We start from the raw sequence: 19,950 nt of genomic DNA on the forward strand, positions 1-19,950 counted from the left end.
CCCCCCAGCCCCCGTAACAGCAGCACACAAAGATACAAGGGTGTCTGCTTCTACCCTGGGCAAGAGGCACTACGTAGAAAGGACTTTAAAAAAAATTGCGGCCCACAAACGTTCCCTTTTCCCCTTCACTGCAACCACATTCACGGCTGCCATAGAGCAGGGATAAGAGAGAGAGAAGAAACCAGCGGAAAATGCTGCTGAGGCTTTTTCCACTATGTCATCGCTTCAGCGCGCAATCATGATGAGTTTTTTTTGTCATGACTGCTAGTCACATGGTGGGGTTTTGACAGAGCTTGGCATGTGATATGGATACCATGGATGGTATGAGAGGATAGGAGAAGGAGGATGTTGGGGACCCAGAAGGTGTTCTGTGAGGGAGGAGGAGGCGGGCTGGGACGGCCTGTGGATGGTGGAAGGAAATTACATGATGGCACTGTGAGGTGCCTACAGAGAGACACACATTAATGAGATGCAAAACTGAATCAGGTCAGCTCTGGCAGAGCCTTACGTTTTACACAGTACTCCAATAAGAGGAGAGAACAGGATGACCAAAAACACCAAATCATTCACACTCGCAATGCAGTATTTAAGCAGGAGCTCCTTTTCCCATATACTTTTTCTCTCTTTTACCCATATTTCAAATCCTATTGTTAACACCATGTAAAATTATGTTAACATTGCTGTGGTGGATTTGATTGAATTTGAGCTGTCAAGGGATGTTTTCTGGGTGGGATAGTCCCTGAGAAGGATTGTTGCTAGAAGTGTGGAACCTGCTGTATACCAAAGTTACCGGAATGTTTTGTCATTTTGGTCATCAACAGTATCTGCTTGTATCTTGGTAATCAACAATATCTACATGTATTTGTGAGAGGTATTAACATGTTGAATGCACCGAGCTGTCTGTTAAACTACTGGCACACAACTCAGACACCCATGCATACCCGCCAAGACATGCCACCAGAATCTCGTCAAGTCCCCAAGTCCAGAACAGACTATGGGATGCGCACAGTATTACATAGAGCCATGATTACATGGAACTCTATTCCACATCAAATAAATCATGGCAGCAGTAGAATTAGATAAAAAAACGGATAAAAATACAACTTAAGGAACAGCAGGGATTGTGAAGCAACACAAACATAGACATTTATATACAAATACACGATAACATACGCACTATACACACAGGTACACATGGATTTTGTGTTATAGATATGTGCTAGCAGAGTAGAGGCCTGAGGGCACACACTTAATGTGTTGTGAAATCTGCTATAAATGTCATGTTTTTAAAATGTGTAACTGTATTAATTTTGCTGGACCCCAGAAAGGAGTAGCTGCCAGCAGCTAATGGGGATCCATAATAAATACAGATATTTATATATATCTATTGTAACTTTGGGAATTTATACTTTTAAAAACTTTTAAAAACATTAATATATAGTAATAATGTATTACATCTGTGTCCATGAGTTTCTAGTAGATCAACCATATGGTTCAAGAGCAAATAGCCTATCCAATGAAAATGCATCTAATCAACATTTGCATTATTTTTTTTATTAACTCGGCAACACTTTCAACTATTGCCTTTTTTTCACAACTGCCACCAGTTTGATGCCAAAACATTGAAATCAAGTACATATTAACATAATCTAATCAAACAAATTAATAGTGTGTAAAAAAATATATAAAGGATCTTTCATTCTGAAACACATTAAACACCAATGGTATTCGCTAAGTTGATGGTTTATATTTAGAACAATGTCTTACAGCATTGTCATTTTATATATTTTTTGTTAACTTGTTCAATTATTTCATTTACAGTTGAAGTCGGAAGTTTACATACACTTAGGTTGGAGTCATTAAAACTTCCTTGGGATAGGGGCAGTATTTTCACGTCTGGATGAAAAGCGTGCCCAAAGTAAACTGCCTGCTTCTCAGGCCCAGAAGCTAGGATATGCATATTATTTGGATAGGAAACACTCTGAAGTTTCTAGAACTGTTAGAATGATTGTGAGTATAACATAACTCATATGGAGGTGTGAAATTGGAGGTTTGTAGTTTTTCAAGTGATTGCCTATCCAAAATCCAGTGTAAATGGGGTCAGATTGCACTTCCTAAGGCTTCCAGTAGATGTCAACAGTCTTTAGAAAGTTGTTTCAGGTATCTATTGTGAAAGGGGAGCGAATAAGAGCTGTTTCAACAAGTGGTCAGCCTGAAAGCCATTAGTTGTCTCGCACGTGGCCGTGAGTGCGACGGTCATTCACTTTCCTTTCTAATGACAACGGAATTGTTGGTTGGAATATTGTTGAAGATTTATGATAACAACATCCTAAAGATTGATTATATACATCGTTTGACATGTTTCTACGAACATTAATGGAACTTTTCTGACTTTTCGTCTGGACTTAGTACCCGCGCTTTGTGCATTTGGATTAGTGAACTAAACGTGCGAACAAAAAGGAGGTATTTGGATATAAAGATGGACTTTATCGAACAAAACCAACATTTATAGTGGAACTGGGATTCCTGGGAGTGCATTCCGATGAAGATCATCAAAGGCAAGTGAATATTTATAATGCTATTTCTGACTTTTGTTGACTCCACAACTTGGCGGGTAACTGTAATGGCTTGTTTTGAGCGCTGTACTCAGATTGTGTGCTTTCGCCGTAAATCTTTTTTGAAATCTGACACAGCAGTTGCATTAAGGAGAAGTGTATCTTTAATCCCATATATAACACTTGTATCTTTTATCAAAGTTTATGATGAGTATTTCTGTAAATTGATGTGGCTCTCTGCAAAATCACTGGATGCTTTGGAGGTAAAATATTACTGAACATAACACGCCAATGTAAACTGAGATTTTTGGATATAAATACGAACTTTATCGAACAAAACATTCATATATTGTGTAACACGCAGTCCTATGAGTGCCATCTGTTGAAGATCATCCAAGATTAGTGATTCATTTTTATCTCTATATCTCTATTTCTGCTTTTTGTGACTCCTCTCTTTGGCTGGAAAATGGCTGTATGTTTTTGTGACTAGGCGCTGTCCTAACATAATCGCATGGTATGCTTTCACCATAAAGCCTTTTTGAATTCGGACACTGTGGTTGGATTGACAAGAAGTTTATCTTTAAAATGGTGTATTATACTTGTATGTTTGAGGAATTTAAATTATGAGATTTCTGTTGTTTGAATTTGGCACCCTGCAACTTCACTGGCTGTTTTCAAATCGATCCCGTTAACGGAATTTGATCCATACAAAGTTTTAAAACATATTTTTCAACCACTCCAAATTTCTTGTGAACAAACTATAGTTTTGTAATTTTTCCAACAATGGTTTACAGACAGATTATTTTACTTATTATTCGCTGTATCACAATTCCAGTGGGTCAGAAGTTTACATACACTAAGTTGACTGTGCCTTTAAACAGCTTGGACAAGTCCATAAAATGATGTCATGGCTTTAGAAGCTTCTGATAGGCTAATTTACATAATTTCAGTCAATTGGAGGTGTACCTCTGGATGTATTTCAAGGCCTTCCTTCAAACACAGTGCCTTTTTGCTTGACATTATGGGAAAATCAAAAGAAATCAGCCAAGACCTCAGAAAACAAATTGCAGACCTTCACAAGTCTGGTTCATCCTTGGGAGCAATTTCCAAACACCTGAAGGTACCATGTTCATCTATACAAACAATAGAGTTTAAATGTAATCTTCCTACATCAACTGTATTCGACATGTGATTAGGCCACAGAGAGGGTCAGAGATTATTACAGACACCTGTGATAAATGGAAGTACACAAAAGGGCCATCTAGATGTCTTGTGATAGATTACATAAAATCCTTAAACGATGCCAAATTTCTGTCAGTTTACTGGTAAACTTCAAATGTTTCCAGTAATATACCATCCCTTGCAACCCTAGCTGCTGCACATACAACTCTCACTATGCATCTCCCATAACCATGAGCACAAACTGAACATGAGAAAAACAAAAACTGTGACCAATGCAACAGATAGGATTACCATAGATGTTATCGCTGGCATGGTTGTATTTAATAAGCAAAGGGTTTACTGCTTTTAATCTAAAGCATGGGTATGGAGAGAGAGGTGGGAAGAAAGGGCACAATTTCCCTTTGGGGCAAAGTCTACAGATTAAAAAACAGTGAGTGTTGTTGCTTTTGAGTACACCCAGAGCACTTGTTTTCTGCATGACTACAGCAAGCATAGCACCGGTACTGAAACTGTGCTATTTGTTTAAGCACAGTGAATAATTTGGAGTAACACTACAGTGTTACAGCATGGGATGCCCAGGGACATGGGATTCCCATAGCAGCATGCTACAACTAAACAGACCACACCCATTGATATCCCAGCTGCCTACCCTCCCAGCCCCCAACACATACGCACACAACACACAACACACATACACTTCATCAGGGGACCGCAGAAAGTTAATACTTTGAGTCTCGTTAGTAATCATTCTTTGGTTGGCATCATTTTACTTCCTGTCCTTGGTTGCCATGCCAATGATCACAAAGGGAAATACCGCTGCTAGGCATGCTAGATTGTTGTATAATACTCTTCACTGTCCTTCCTCCCACTGAATCCCAAGACACGTCTATGAGAGATATTTTTCCCTGAATCATCTTTACCATTACAATAGCTTCATATGTAGGTAGGTAGCCCAGCGGGTGAAGAGCGTTGGCCCAGTAACCAAAAGGTTGCTGGTTTGAAACCCTGAGCTGGCAGGGTGGAACATATCTGCAGTTTTGCCCTTGAGCAAGGCAGTTAACCCCCAACAACAACTGCTTGACGTGGATGCCGATTAAGGCAGCCCCAACACCTCTCTGATTCAGATGTCCACACTGAGTGGGAGATTGAAGGGTTTGGTTGATGGATCAAAATCACATTTCAAAATGCAATCTTCTTTTTATTCTTTACAATTAAATAACTGTTTTGTGTATTAGCTGTACAAGCTTCTGTAGAGACAGACAGTCTATCACAACGCAAGCTTTTCTGGCACAAAATTACAGTTATAATTTGCCAAGCAATTTTAATACAATTTATTAAAATATTATATTGAAGGAAATATGACACTAAGTGCCAGACTAAGCTTTAAGTCACATAACTCATAACTTGTTTTTTTAATTTGTTGGAGAAATAGACTGTATACAAAACAGTAAGAACACCTGTTCTTTCCATGGCATAGACAGATCCGGTGAAAGCTATGATCCCTTTTTGATGTCACTTGTTAAATCCACTTCAATCAGTTTAGATGAAGATGAGGAGACAGGTTAAATAATACTTTTTAAGCCTTGAGAAAATTGAGACATGGATTGTTTGTGTGCCATTCAGAGGGTGAATGGGCAAGACAAAAACTGTAAGTGCCTTTGAACGGGGTATAGTAAGAGAGGGTCGGGCGCACCAGTTTGAGTCAAGAACTCTAACGCCACTAGGCTTTTCACGCTCAACAGTTTCTCTTGTGTATTAAGAATGGTCAACCTCACACTGTGGAAAGCATTGGAGCAAACTTGAGCCAGCATCCCTGTGGAATGCTTTCGACACCTTGTAGAGTCCATGCCCTGCTGAATTGAGGCTGTTCAGTGTAGTTTGGGAAGAGTAAGCTAATGAAGGATAATTGGAAAACACCATGCATGAAAGACTAAACAAATTAATGAATAAATAAATGCAACAGGACTCGTCAAAACGTACATTAGGGAGAAACAAATATGAAAACACATTTTTGATAAATAAAACTCAGTGTTTTGTGGGATTTCAACATTTTGGATTAGAGTTCTCTTCCTTAAACTGGTAGAGATGGGGAGGAGGGGGGGAAATGGGACAGAGAAATAAATTACACATACAGAGAAATTAACTACATACATAATGTGAACTGTGCTCACATCTCATCTGTTCATCCACACAGAACTGGATTAAAAGTTCATCAGGATGAAATGCATAGTCCAGTGGTCAAGCACAGTATATCATAAAAGGTGCCAGTTACTGAATCATATCTGAGGGAATAAAGGGGAGAACATTCTTTTTACTTTAAAACACATTCTGTACTGTAATAGTTTCTGCTGTGAAATTTTCATTTAAATTAATGAAATATACAGTGCATTCGGAAAATATTCAGACCCCTTGACTTCTTACACATTTTGTTATGTTACAGCCTTCCTTATTAATCTACACACAATAAATACCACATAATGAAAAAGCAAAAACAGTTTTTTAGACATTTTTGAAAATGCATAAAAAAACTATAAAAAAACATATCACATTCACATAAGTATTCAGACGGTTTACTCAGTACTTTGTTGAAGTACCTTTGGCAGCAATTACAGCCTCGAGTCTTCTTGGGTATGACGCTACAAGCTTGGCACACCTACAATAAGGGGGGAAAAGTATTTGATCCCCTGCTGATTTTTGTATGTTTGTCCACTGACAAAGAAATGATCAGTCTATAATTTTAATTGTAGGTTTATTTGAACAGTGAGAGACAGAATAACAACAACAAAAAATCCAGAAAAACGCATGTCAAAATGTTATACATTTATTTGCATTTTAATAAGGGAAATAAGTATTTGACCCCTCTGCAAAACATGACTTAGTACTTGGTAGCAAAACCCTTGTTGGCAATCATAGAGGTCAGACGTTTCTTGTAGTTTGCCACCAGGTTTGCACACATCTCAGGAGGGATTTTGTCCCACTCCTCTTTGCAGGTCTTCTCCAAAACATTAAGGTTTCGAGGCTGAGGTTTGGCAACTCGAACCGTCAGCTCCCTTCACAGATTTTCTATGGGATTAAAATCTGTTGACTGGCTAGCGCACTCCAGGACCTTAATGTGCTTCTTCTTGAGCCACTTCTTTGTTGCCTTGGCCGTGTGTTTTGGGTCATTGTCATGCTGAAATACCCATCCACAACCCATTTTCAATGCCCTGGCTGAGGGAAGGAGATTCTCACCCAAGATTTGACGGTATATGGCCCCGTCCGTCGTCCCTTTGATGCGGTGAAGTTGTCCTGTCCCCTTAGCAGAAAAACACCCCCAAAGCATAATGTTTCTACCTCCATGTTTGACGGTGGGGATGGTGTTCTTGGGGTCATAGGCAGCATTCCTACTCCTCCAAATAGTTGAGTTGAGTTGAGTTGATGCCACAAAGATCCCAAAGAGCTCCATTTTGGTCTCATCTGACCACAACACTTTCACCCAGTTGTCCTCTGAATCATTCAGATGTTCATTGGCAAACTTCAGACAGGCATGTATATGTGCTTTCTTGAGCAGGGGGACATTGCGGGCGCTGCAGGATTTCAGTCCTTCACGGCGTAGTGTGTTACCAATTGTTTCCTTGGTGACTATGGTCCCAGCTGCCTTGAGCTCATTGATAAGATCCCCCCCAATGTAGTTCTGGGCTGATTCCTCACCGTTCTCATGATCATTGCAACTCCACGAGGTAGGATCTTGCATTGAGTCCCAGGCCGAGGGAGATTGACAGTTCTTTTGTGTTTCTTCCATTTGCGAAAAATCGCACCAACTGTTATCACCTTCTCACCAAGCTGCTTGGCAATGGTTTTGTAGCCCATTCCAGCCTTATGTAGGTCTACAATCTTGTCCCTGACATCCTTGGAGAGCTCCTTGGTCTTGGCCATGGTGGAGAGTTTGGAATCTGATTGATTGATTGCTTCTGTGGACAGGTGTCTTTTATACAGGTAACAAACTGAGATTAGGAGCACTCCCTTTAAGAGTTTGCTCCTAATCTCAGCTCGTTACCTGTATAAAAGACACCTGGGAGACAGAAATATTTCTTATTTACAGGGGGTCAAATACTTATTTCCCTCATTAAAATGCAAATCAATTTATAACATTTTGACGTTATTTTTGTTGTTATTCTGTCTCTCACTGTTCAAATAAACCTACCATTAAAATTATAGACTGATCATTTCTTTGATAGTGGGAAAACGTACAAAATCAGCAGGGGATCAAATACTTTTTTCCCTCACTGTATATTTGGGGAGTTTCTCCCATTATTCTCTGCAGATCCTCTCAAGCTCTGTCAGGTTGAAAGGGGAGCAACTCTACACAGCTATTTTCAGGACTCTCCAAAGATGTTTGATCGGGTTCAAGTCCGGGCTCTGACTGCAGGACATTCAGAGACTTGTCCCGAAGCCACTCCTGCATTGTCTTGGCTGTGTGCTTATGGTCATTGTCCTGTTGGAATGTGAACCTTTGCCCCAGTCTGAGGTGCTGAGCGTTGTGGAGCAGGTTTTCATCAAGCATCACTCTGCACTTCACACAGTTCATCTCTCGATCCTGACTGGTCTCCCAGTCCCTGACACTGAAAAACATCCACAAAGCATTATGCTGCTACCTCCATGCTTCACCATAGGGATGGTGCCAGGTTCCTCCAGTCGTGACGCTTGGCAGTCAGGCCAAAGAGTTCAATCTTGTTTCTCATGGTCTGAGAATCTTTAGATGCCTTTTGGCAAACTCCAAACGGGCTATCACGTGCCTTTTACTGAGGAGTGGCCTCCGTCTGGCCACTCTACCATATTTTTATTTTATTTTTATTTCACCTTTATTTAACCAGGTAGGCTAGTTGAGAACAAGTTCTCATTTGCAACTGCGAACTGGCCAAGATAAAGCATAGCAGTGTGAACAGACACAGAGTTACACATGGAGTAAACAATTAACAAGTCAATAACACAGTAGAAAAAAGGGGAGTCTATATACATTGTGTGCAAAAGGCATGAGGAGGTAGGCGAATAATTACAATTTTGCAGATTAACACTGGAGTGATAAATGATCAGATGGTCATGTACAGGTAGAGATATTGGTGTGCAAAAGAGCAGAAAAGTAAATAAATAAAAACAGTATGGGGATGAGGTAGGTGAAAATGGGTGGGCTATTTACCAATAGACTATGTACAGCTGCAACGATCGGTTAGCTGCTCAGATAGCAGATGTTTGAAGTTGGTGAGGGAGATAAAAGTCTCCAACTTCAGCGATTTTTGCAATTCGTTCCAGTCACAGGCAGCAGAGTACTGGAACGAAAGGCGGCCAAATGAGGTGTTGGCTTTAGGGATGATCAGTGAGATACACCTGCTGGAGCGTGTGCTTGTGATGGGTGTTGCCATCGTGACCAGTGAAAGGCCAGATTGGTGGAGTGCTGCAGAGATGGTTGTCCTTCTTGAAGGCTCTCCCATCTCACATTTACATTTACATTTAAGTCATTTAGCAGACGCTCTTATCCAGAGCGACTTACAAATTGGTGCATTCACCTTATGACATCCAGTGGAACAGTCACTTTACAATAGTGCATCTAAAACTTAAGGGGGGGGGGTGAGAGGGATTACTTATCCTATCCTAGGTATTCCTTAAAGAGGTGGGGTTTCAGGTGTCTCCGGAAGGTGGTGATTGACTCCGCTGTCCTGGCGTCGTGAGGGAGTTCTCCACAGAAGATCTCTGGAGTTCATTCAGAGTGACAATCTGGTGCTTCATCACCTCCGTGACAAAGGACCTTCTCCCCTATTGCTCAGTTTGGCCAGGTGGCCAACTCTAGGAAGAGTCTTGGTGGTTCCAAACTACTTCAATTTAAGAATGATGGAAGCCACTGTGTTCTTGGGGACCTTCAATGCTGCCAAAATGTTTTTGTACCCTTCCACAGATCTGTGCCTGAACACAATCCTGTATTGGCGCTCTACGGACAATTCCTTCTTTCTCATGGCTTGGTTTTTGCTCTGACATGCACTGTCAACTGTGGGACCTTATATAGACAAGTGTGTGCCTTTACAAATCATGTGAAATCAATTGAATTTACCACAGGTGGATTCCAATCAAGTTGTAGAAACATCTCAATGATGATCAATGGAAACAGGATTCACCTGAGCTCCATTTTGAGTCTTATCACAAAGTGTCTGAATATTTATGTAAATGTGATATTTCTGGGGGGGAGTTTATACATGTGCAAACATGTATAAAAACCTGTTTTCACCTTGTCATTACGGGGTATTGTGTGTAGATTGATGAGGAAATGCCATTTTAGAATAAGATTGTAACATAAGAAAATGTGGAAAAAGTCAAGGGGTCTGAATACTTTTCAAATGCACTGTAGCTATACCCATTGAATCTTCTACTGCATGTATAGCATGCTTGTATCAAAATAAGAAAAGAAAAGTACACCAAAGCAACATATCAAGGTTATGTGTTACATAAACAAGCCTTGTGATTTGTAAGGATTTGTAAGCCCTTGAGAGATACCTTGCGATGGTTCTAAAAGAACTCTTACATGGTTCTTCTATAAACACCTGAGTGAGTATATATTATATAGAAGCAATGTATAATCATGCATTTTGATTATGCTAATTTGAACAACCATTATTTAAGGTACTAGACATCTACTGTGAAGCACCTGATACATTCATATACAACCACACACGACTCAGATTCTCACCGCACACATTTATTTGACGCTATTTCGATATGTATGATATGTCTCAATTTCTGCCACTGGGGTGGCTGGCAGTGGCTCATTTGTGAGTCAACACTGACCATCGGTCTACATCCAGCCAGTGTCAGGGACGGTGATGTGGCCATCGGAGCATGAAAATAACCATGTAACGTGTCTGCAGGGCAGCCCATTCACTATACAAATGAGCTGGGATCATATCCATGGGCTACGTCTACAGCGCCGAGCCAGCCACAGAGCTGGAGCAATCGTCCGATCCCCCAGTCGGGGAATGACCCCGGAGCAACACATTTTCATGACAAATGAGGCGCAGTAATTCCGATTGGCCTCTTTAGACACGAGTTTCGGGCAGAGAGCTCATTTAGACTGTTGGCCCTGTAACCCATGTACGACCACAGCATCATGCACATGCACACAAACACGCACGCACGCAGGCACACACACACACACTCATGAATAGATGCGGATACAGACACACACCGGCACACAAACGCACACACAGACAGAAAGCACAGAGCATTGTGTCAAGGTAAGTTTACATTCTGCAAACACACAGGCTCATTCATTCAAACCCACATCACATACACATATATACTGACATACACATACCCTCTGTCAATACCTCCCTTTCTTTCACATACACAGATTTTCTTTGTAATTGCTATTGTGTATGCCTCACTGAATTCCTAACCAATTTCTTCACTGACCAATGGAGAGGTCTGTTGTTGTAGTCTGTTGTCCTTTAATGTCACTGATTTATTTCCACAATTAAGCAGCATCTGACACCCAGGTGCTTTATCGATCATCTCAGGCTGAGGAGAGGGAGGGGAGGGCACAACTCAGGAGATGTGTATCGGTCTAGATCAATCTCCCTACATGTTTTCTTTCACAATCAATGTCCAAATAGCTCTATCACATAGGCAAGGATAAAATCCCCAAGTCTGTGTCATGTGTGTGTGTGTGCCTTTGTGAGTCTGTCTATGTTTGCGTTTGTGTGAGTCTGCATTTGGTCATGCTGTGTGTTCGTGTGTGTGTGTACCTCCCATTCTATGATGCTTCATCCTATTAAGGATTCCGAGTGACTGTGGTTAGAAAATGGCCTCTAAACATTATGCTGTCATTTCATGGCTATGTGAGGCAGTCAGAAGCACCTCTCTCTCTCTGTCCACATTAGTCCTGTCAACCTGGGTGTCTGGCAGAGGACAGGGTGACCATGCACAACATAAAGTCTGACCCGGCCATCTAGAGGTCACAACCCTGGGCTGCCAGGTTGCAGGCTAGAGCAGCAGCAGCAGCCTCTGGTCTGTGTGATGGAAGATGTGCCACAGGCACAACAGCTGCTGGACCAGGAAGAGAGAGAGACAGAGGCAGCTCCCAGGGAACAGCTGTCTGTTAAAGGCTACCAGCAAGGGCAACAACTAACCACCCCAGGTGTTTGGTGAAGAACGGAGGAAGTGTTGCGTTGAATAACCTTTGTGACCCATTTGGTTTCTGTGAATGGGGTAACTATAATCAAAGGTGTGTTATGAGTTTGGATTTCCGTTTCAAATACAATTGGATAAGCACGGTACAGTAACAACCCATTGCATTTCTGTTTCAGCATATAAACCAGAGGTGTATTTTTTTATGTAGTTTTCATCTTGAAGTGCTTGTGTGGAATACTGCATCGGGGAGCTTAATGACTCATGCTGACTGAGCTACAATACACATACCAAAGAATGGAGGAAGAGACAGAGTCAACTGAGCAATCCAGACACCAAGCCTATGGATGCAGGAGTGTCATTCCCACGATAGACTGCCTATATCTAGTTAATAACAGCTAATTGAGCTCCAGGAGCTCTCTCTCATGCGCCATCATTTTCAGTACACACACGAGCTCCTGGTGATTCTGCTTTTAGCCCATCAGTAACACACATGATGAGCACACAGACAAACAGATACTCACACACGTGGTCGCATGACTTTGTCTGAAAGTGGGGGTGCAAAAATAAAATATTTAAACATTTCTTCACAGGGGGAATTAATATTTATGAACAGAACACCACTTTTTTAATAGGTTCCACCACAATAAATTCTATTTAACTTGAATATTTGAATGAAACACAGGTCAGACAAAATATGTGTGCATTTATCTAGACATTTATCTATATGCAAAAGGTGCAGAACAATTCCTAATATACAGTGCCTTCAAAAAGTATTAATACCCGTTGACATATTCCACGTTTTGTTGTGGTACAGCCTGTAATCAAAATAGATTAGCCTGTTGAGTGTAGGGGGCAGTATTTTGATGTTTCGATGAAAAACATACCCAAATGAAGGCCCAGAATCTAGAATATGCATATAATTGTCAGATTAGGATAGAAACCACTCTAACATTTCCAAAACTGTCAAAATACTGTCTGTGAGTATAACAGAACTGATATTGCAGGTGAAAACCTGTGTTTTTCCTGAAAGCTCTGTGTTCCAATGCCTGCCTTCGCTCCATTTCAAGGGATATCAACTAGATTCCTTTTCCTATGGCTTCCCATGGTATGAACAGTCTTTAGACATAGTTTCAGGCTTTTATTTTGAAAAATGAGAGAGAAAGGTCACATCGAGCCATTGGATGGCTGAGTGCCAGCAGCGTTTTGCATGCGCAACAGCTTGGAGCAGACATTTTCTCCTTCTCCCCTATTGAAGAAGCTACAGTCCCGGTTGAAATATTATCGATTATATATTGTAAAAACAACCTGAGGATTGATTATAAAAAACATTTGACATGTTTCTACGAACTTTACGGATACTATTTGGAATTTCCGTCTGCTTGATCCTGACCGCTCAAGCCTGTGGATTTCTGAATATAACACACCAACCAAATGGAGGTATTTTGGATATAAAATAATCTTTATTGAACAAAAGGAACATTTACTGTGTAATACTAAGTGTATGTTGTGTAGTTAGCTGTTAGTAGCCCATGTGCCTCACCCTAATAATTTGGTCCCTTTCCCCCACATAACTTAGCCTACTGTTCTGACTAGGTGGTACACATGTAGCATTATAGCCTTTATTTTGCATGAAAAGATAACCTGTCATTCATCACAAACTTTGTGAATATCTGGGTTTTCCCTCTTCACAATGCAGAAAGACTGCATTTAATCAGTGGACACCACTCTTTTTAATTACAACACACCTGTCATAATTGTTTTCTTTACTAAAGTAGAGGTTTATTATTATTATTATTGCTAAAGGTCCTGCATAGCTGTAAACATATATTTTTTGCAAGAACTTGCAATTGTATAGCATAAGAAAGTAGCAGAACGTAGTTTTGAATGCATTTATTTGAAGGGAAACAATAACAGTCTTGAACTTTTTTGGCAACATAGAGATATATTCTTATATACTGTGCAATGATGAATTCAACTACAAAATACTAGTCTTCTCCCATTTTTGTAACCATTGCCCCCACCCACAAGGTATATAAACAACAACAATAAAAAATAATAAAATAGATACAAAACAAAAATGGGAAAAATATAAATCAATCAACTCTAATTAGCACATGTAAGACAGTATGCAAATGTGTGTGCATGGACTTTGCAGATGTATTTCTCTCATGTGCAGCACATAGTATTTGTTTTCCATTCCTTCTTTGGGGGCAGCATTGGCATCTCCTCCTCTTGCCTGCCCCAGCTGCAGCCTCAGGTGGATCAGGACAAGATTCAGCCCCCTGAACAGCTTTCACAGGCGCTGCAGAGGCTGCTGTGTAGGGGAGGCGCTCCCTTCTTTGAATATGTAAGGTTACAAGTGCCCTTCCCTGCTGCTCCAGGAGGTAAAGGCACTTGTTCCACTTATCAGGCATCCAGGTAGGGTTTATCTTGTTCCATATTACAAAGGCATTGTATGAGGACACATCAATGATGTTATGGAAGATGACCAGGGGCCAGCGGGCAGTCATCCTCCTGCAGCTGTAAGTTCCCATCATCTTGTCCAGGTTGTCCTCTCTTGTGGTTGTAGTCCAGGATGATGGCTGGCTTCCTGTCCTCACGATCATTGATCTTAGCTGTTTTATGCAGTGTGCTCAGGAAGACCACATTATTGTTCCTCTTTGGGAGGTAAGAAACTAGAGTGGTGGCAGGGGTGAAGGCAAACTCTGATGAGAAGGCCTCTCTCCCCCTCATTGCGAGGAGTGCAGGGGTGTAGCTCAGGCTTGTTCTTTCTAAATGTGCCAACCATGGTGATCTTCCTCTTCAGGAGCTGCTGGCTGAGTTCAATTAGTAGCACACATAATCTCATTTTCTCATTGTGTGTGTGTCTGTGTTTTTTGTGGTGTGTAAATCATTGTATAATGACTAAGACAATCTTTGTACCCTGGTGGTGTACAGCTTTAATGGAAATATGAACAAAGGCAATGCTTCACTTTTCTAATGTTGGGGTCACTCTAGGAAAAGTCATCAAATTTCAAGTTGAAAAAATATAATTTAGGGGTATTTTACTGCTGTTAAACATAGTGGGGGGTTTTGACCCTTAAGACAACACAAGGGTTAAGCAAGTCAGTCATATCAGCTATGTTATTTTAAAGGCAATAAATTAGGCTTAATGAACTGTTTCGCTGCCAGACAAGTCTCCACTGATAGCCAGATGTAGCGGTGGTAAGGATTCAGAAAGCTCTGTTGAAAGAAAGCTCTGTTGTTGGCACAGCTTTATTTAGGTCCTAACAGTTTGTGGGCACCGTTTGTCACCACTATAGTGCAATTAATGTATTCTTTAGTGTTATGTTGTGTCGTGGCTTTGCTGGCATGCGGTTTGCCCCACCAAGATGTAAATGCTTAAATCACCAATGCATAGGGGACAACACAGAGAATTAAGATCATTTAATATTGCTATCAAAGCGCTAAGGAGAGTAAATATCAAGGGGCTAACTTAGTAATCAAGAGTCGAATACTTGAACTTGATACTGTTTTTTAGTTACATAATCAGTCTTCCACAATGACTAAGGAATTAGAGCATCTTTGGTGCTACTGTATGCTTTGTTATTTCCTGGAACTGCATAAAGGAAGATTATTGGAACTGAGATATCAATTTTTATTGTGATAGCACACCACTGCCTGACAAAGGCCACCCCGAAACCCAGGTCTCTTTGGACCTCCCTTCAGGCCAATGAGGAGTCATGTCCCTGTCACTAAATCCCATGCTCCTCCCCATCAGACTGGGCGGAGTCAGGCCCTGTGGCTAATCCAGGATTAGCCTGTAGCCCCTGGTTGTCTCTTTCTCTCCTTTTGCCTCTTGTTCTGCTCTCACCTGCCAATTTATTTACAGTCTCCGTGGTTTCTGGCGATCCTCACGTTCGCTCGATTTCGGCTGCTGGCTCACCCTGAAAGGAGAAGAGAGGAAAAATTACTCATTATGAATACTTAAAAAAAGAGAAAATAATAGCTGTGTTTACAATGACAAGCCAAGCTGCTTGGATGACACTTGGTTTTGTGGGATCCTCACTTGGCAACTGCGGCTAGCGGAGTGCATTGGTACTGCATAGAGGGTGCCAAGGTCTTTGTTGAAGCGGGGCGAGTGTAGTACCGCCAAAGCAAGGGCTTAGCGAAAGGAAATGTTCTACCGGATAGGCATGGAATCACAGAGACTCTTATTAGTACATCCCACTCCAGCTATAGACCTTTAAAAATACATTACTGACACAGAATTCTGGCTAGGCCTATATCGAGTATTGCTGGAGACTATGTTGGCAGACTGAACCTGTTTTCATTAACCATGTGGAAACCATAAAAATCTTATCCACCCACATGACAAAAAAATAACTCATACCTCCCCAAACCCCTTTCTTCTCCAAAAATATCTCTCTACATTCCTGGCTCTATCCCCTGCCCCCTCCCTCCTCCTCCTCTCCCTTTCGGCTCTGCTGAGGCAGGTTTCGGTGCTTTTGAGGAACCAAGCGTTACATAACTGGAGGAGCGAATGTCCAGCTGGGCCAAAAAGAAGACTTTCTACTCAGTGGGCGGTGGGCTGCTGCACGTACCCCAGGGACAGCGGACAGTACACATCTAACCATAGACTGAGGAGAGGAAATAGAGGATCCACTCACTGAATAAATGATAGAGGAGTAAAATAAACACACCGATAAAGCCCACAATCCTTCCATCCAAAGGGACGAGTGTTAATAAGGGAGTGTTTGATCGTCAGAAACATAAAAGTAGAGGCCTTTCCGTACCGCTGTCCTTATTTTCAGACTGGGTTTACAGTGGACTCCTCTCCTCGTCCCCTCACCTTCATCTGAACTGTTCTGTACTGAAACAAAGAACAGGTGACAGTAATATGGTTGATCCCTATCCAGCACTTGCTTTCACCTGTACATTTCCTTCCCCTCAGAGCAGATGAAGGCAGGAGACATGGAGACGAAGTCTCTGTAGACTATTGAGATCCCTTGTCAGGGTTTTCTCGCTTTCTCTCTATCTCATCCATGCTGCGGCCCAGTGGGCGCTGTTCCACAATATTGTTGCATTATTTGCAGGCGCACGCAGCTAATGGCATTAAAGCCTTGCGTAAGCACAGAGCATCCAAATGTGTCTCTGTGTGTGTGTGACTTTGTCTGTGTGTGTTTGTGTGTGTTTGTGTGTGTGTGCGTGCATGGGTGTGTGTGTGTGTTTGAGAAATAGTATCGAGAGAGAACGAGTGTTTGTGAGTGTTTGTGTGTACAACAATGAACTCATCACACATCACACAATACACTCCCTGAGGGCCCAAACCAGTGCATGTCTTGCTCTCTCCCTCTTTTTCTCTCTGGAGCTAGTTGATGCCGCAAAGCATATATTCAACTGAGTGACCAATTATACTAACAAAGAAGATGACGGAGATGATGGATATGAGCATTGCCACACTAATCATCATCATCGTCATCCTCATCAATGATATCTCCATAAAAACACACACACACACACACACACACACACACACACACACACACACACACACACACACACACACACACACACACACACACACACACACACACACACACACACACACACACACACACACACACACACACACACACACACACACACACACACACACACCTCCTACTTTGACAAAACACTGCATCATCACATTTCTAACTGTGGATCTAGAGTCATTGTCTCGTAACGGGAAGAGATATTTGTTCTCTCTAATGAGGACAGAGGAAAATACATATTCAAACATTATGTCAGAGAGAAGAGTACCAGGGCTGGAGAAGCCTCCTCTGTGGCTGGGTCCTACCATGGAAGGATGGGGAGATGCAACCTACAGTTCATTGATATGCATTCACTGTTTGAACTATATATAGTTAATGCTAGGAGAACAGTATAGAGTACATGCTGTCTATTTCAGCTCAGCCACGGGATGGATAGAGGTCAGGTTAGTGCAGCTGATGCTCCGAGGAGGAGAATGAATGGAAAGAACAGCAGCATATATTTTGAATAGTTGTCTAGACATCTCTCAACATTAATAAAAAATCCTAACACTAATGTCCTGAAATTGTATTCAAGGCACCATTTCACTTTGATTTCTGTATTTTTCTGTGAAATGTGTTCTACCTTTCCATATGGGTGAATGGCACTCTAACTGATTGTATCAAATGATGGGTCCGATGTATGGGATAAGCACAACAATTTACTGGTGTTTTTTGGCCTACTGATAATAACCTCTGAATTCACCAACCCTTGAAGTAATTTTCCACACAATGTGCAACCTCAATTTCAACCCAATAAACCTAGAGATTGCAATACCTCCTCCAAGTCTCCAGAGACTTATGCTTGTACACTACCACCTCCCCACTACAGCAGTAGGGCTAACATATACCATGCTCGTATCTTTCTCTCTCTCTCTATCTCTCCTGAACTCATGGACACAAGGTGTATCGCTCCAGGAGTAGAAGTCCAACAAATCAAGTGATGTCAGCAATCTGCGCTCCTTCTACTCCTCTGGCCGCCCTATCACCATCTAACCCACAGGTCACCCTCCATCACCCTGTGGAAATTACCAAGAAGTGTTGTCAGGCCCAATTAATGGGCAACACAGCCGCTTTTATAATTAAGGTTAGGGGTGGGGGGGTCGAGGCTAGGGTGGTGAAGGGTGAAGGTGAGGCCATCCTGGCCAGGAACAGGAGGTCCCGGAGGGGCTGTGAATGCTGAAATCACCTGGGCCGGTCCTCCCGTTAATCATCACCTAATGGTAAATCCATCTGTGTCTGGACCAGCTCTCTCACCAGGCCAGCGCACACCCACACTGACCACACCACCAAGTAACAAGAGAGAGGGAGAGGGGGATGTAATTGAAAGAGAGACAGAAAAGGAAGAAAGAGATGTATAGAGAAAGAGAGATAATAGTACACGTAGATGGAGATGTGTTTGGAGTGGAGAGAAGAGAAGAATGAAGACATTGGGAGAAATAGATAAAATGAAGGGAGGGAATAGCCTGCTGTGTGTACAATCCAGCAAATAAAGAATGTCTGGATGCCCCGCTGTTAGGACAATGTCTGAAGACCAGACAACATTTTGTGTCGAGACAACAAATGTCGATGAAACATTTGAAAGACTTGTAACTGAATAGCTGTTCATCACACATACTTCAAATATCTTTAAAGGCCCGACATCAATCTTTGTGTTGCACTCGTCATTTTTCGTGCTGTGGGTGGGCGCCGGAGGTCAGATAGACAACTTTGGGATTAAAATATTTTTGGGGTCCTGCAGATTATTAGGAAACGGTCTTCTTTATTCTTGGCATGGGTTAGCATTGCCTTTTGTATTAATAGCACATATCTGTTGCATTATTCACAAACTCAAAATCCGCTGCTTCGACTTCAATCAGTCTACCTCTCCTCTTCTAGTTGTGTTCGCGACATCAAGTGTGCCTGTAGTAGTCTGTATCGTATCGTGTCCCTTGTATATATCGTTTCTTTTTCGTTTTTACATTTTTCTTCGCATATCTTCAAAAACATTTTGCTAAACCTAAGCTTCCAAATACTCTCCTGCAACCCGCCTCACCCAATGTAGCTACTTTTTCCTAAAGTATTTATATGTACTTCGGAACCGGAACCCCCTCAACTGAAGCTAGCCAGCTAACCACCAGCTATGCTAGCGGGCTTCAGCTAACCGGTCATCAGCTAACCTTTAGCTCGGAAAGCTCTCGCCAGTTCGAACAACCAGAGCATTACGGACCTATTTATTTTTTATCCCCGGATTCCCACCGCAAACGGAACATTTTTCAGCTGGATCTTCACAACTAGCTATCTAGCTAAACCGCAACCCCGGATGATTACTCCTGGCTAGCGTTTCCACCCACTTAGCTTGAAGCTAGCCCGGCCAGAGCACCTGTGCTTACCACCGTAGCATACTCCTGGGCTACAATACCCGGGCCCACAACCGGTCTATCAATGTCACCGCATGAAGAGGAATAAACAGACTCACCCCATCGCGACGTCCCCCAAAGGCTAACTCTCTAGCCCTTGCTATCTCC

At 41.9% G+C, this 19,950-nt stretch overlaps 2 protein-coding genes across 2 annotated transcripts in view; both read right to left on the reverse strand.

Annotated features, from left to right (window-relative positions):
* The window catches only part of LOC124035667 (leucine-rich repeat-containing protein 4C-like), a 100,531-nt gene that overhangs the window by 14,932 nt on the left and 65,649 nt on the right, over positions 1-19,950 (reverse strand). The window contains 1 exon segment of the mRNA XM_046349241.1: positions 15,745-15,817. The gene's annotated coding sequence lies outside the window, so the exon portion shown is untranslated.
* LOC124041325 (extensin-3-like) overlaps positions 15,785-19,950 on the reverse strand; it is a 57,297-nt gene continuing 53,131 nt past the window's right edge. The window contains exon 3 of the mRNA XM_046358836.1: positions 15,785-15,817. Within this exon, the coding sequence (XP_046214792.1) occupies positions 15,785-15,817 (33 nt within the window). The remainder of the gene's footprint in view (positions 15,818-19,950) is intronic.

The sequence above is a fragment of the Oncorhynchus gorbuscha genome, linkage group LG01 (genome assembly GCF_021184085.1).
Source record: "Oncorhynchus gorbuscha isolate QuinsamMale2020 ecotype Even-year linkage group LG01, OgorEven_v1.0, whole genome shotgun sequence".
Taxonomy (NCBI): Eukaryota; Metazoa; Chordata; class Actinopteri; order Salmoniformes; family Salmonidae; genus Oncorhynchus; species Oncorhynchus gorbuscha.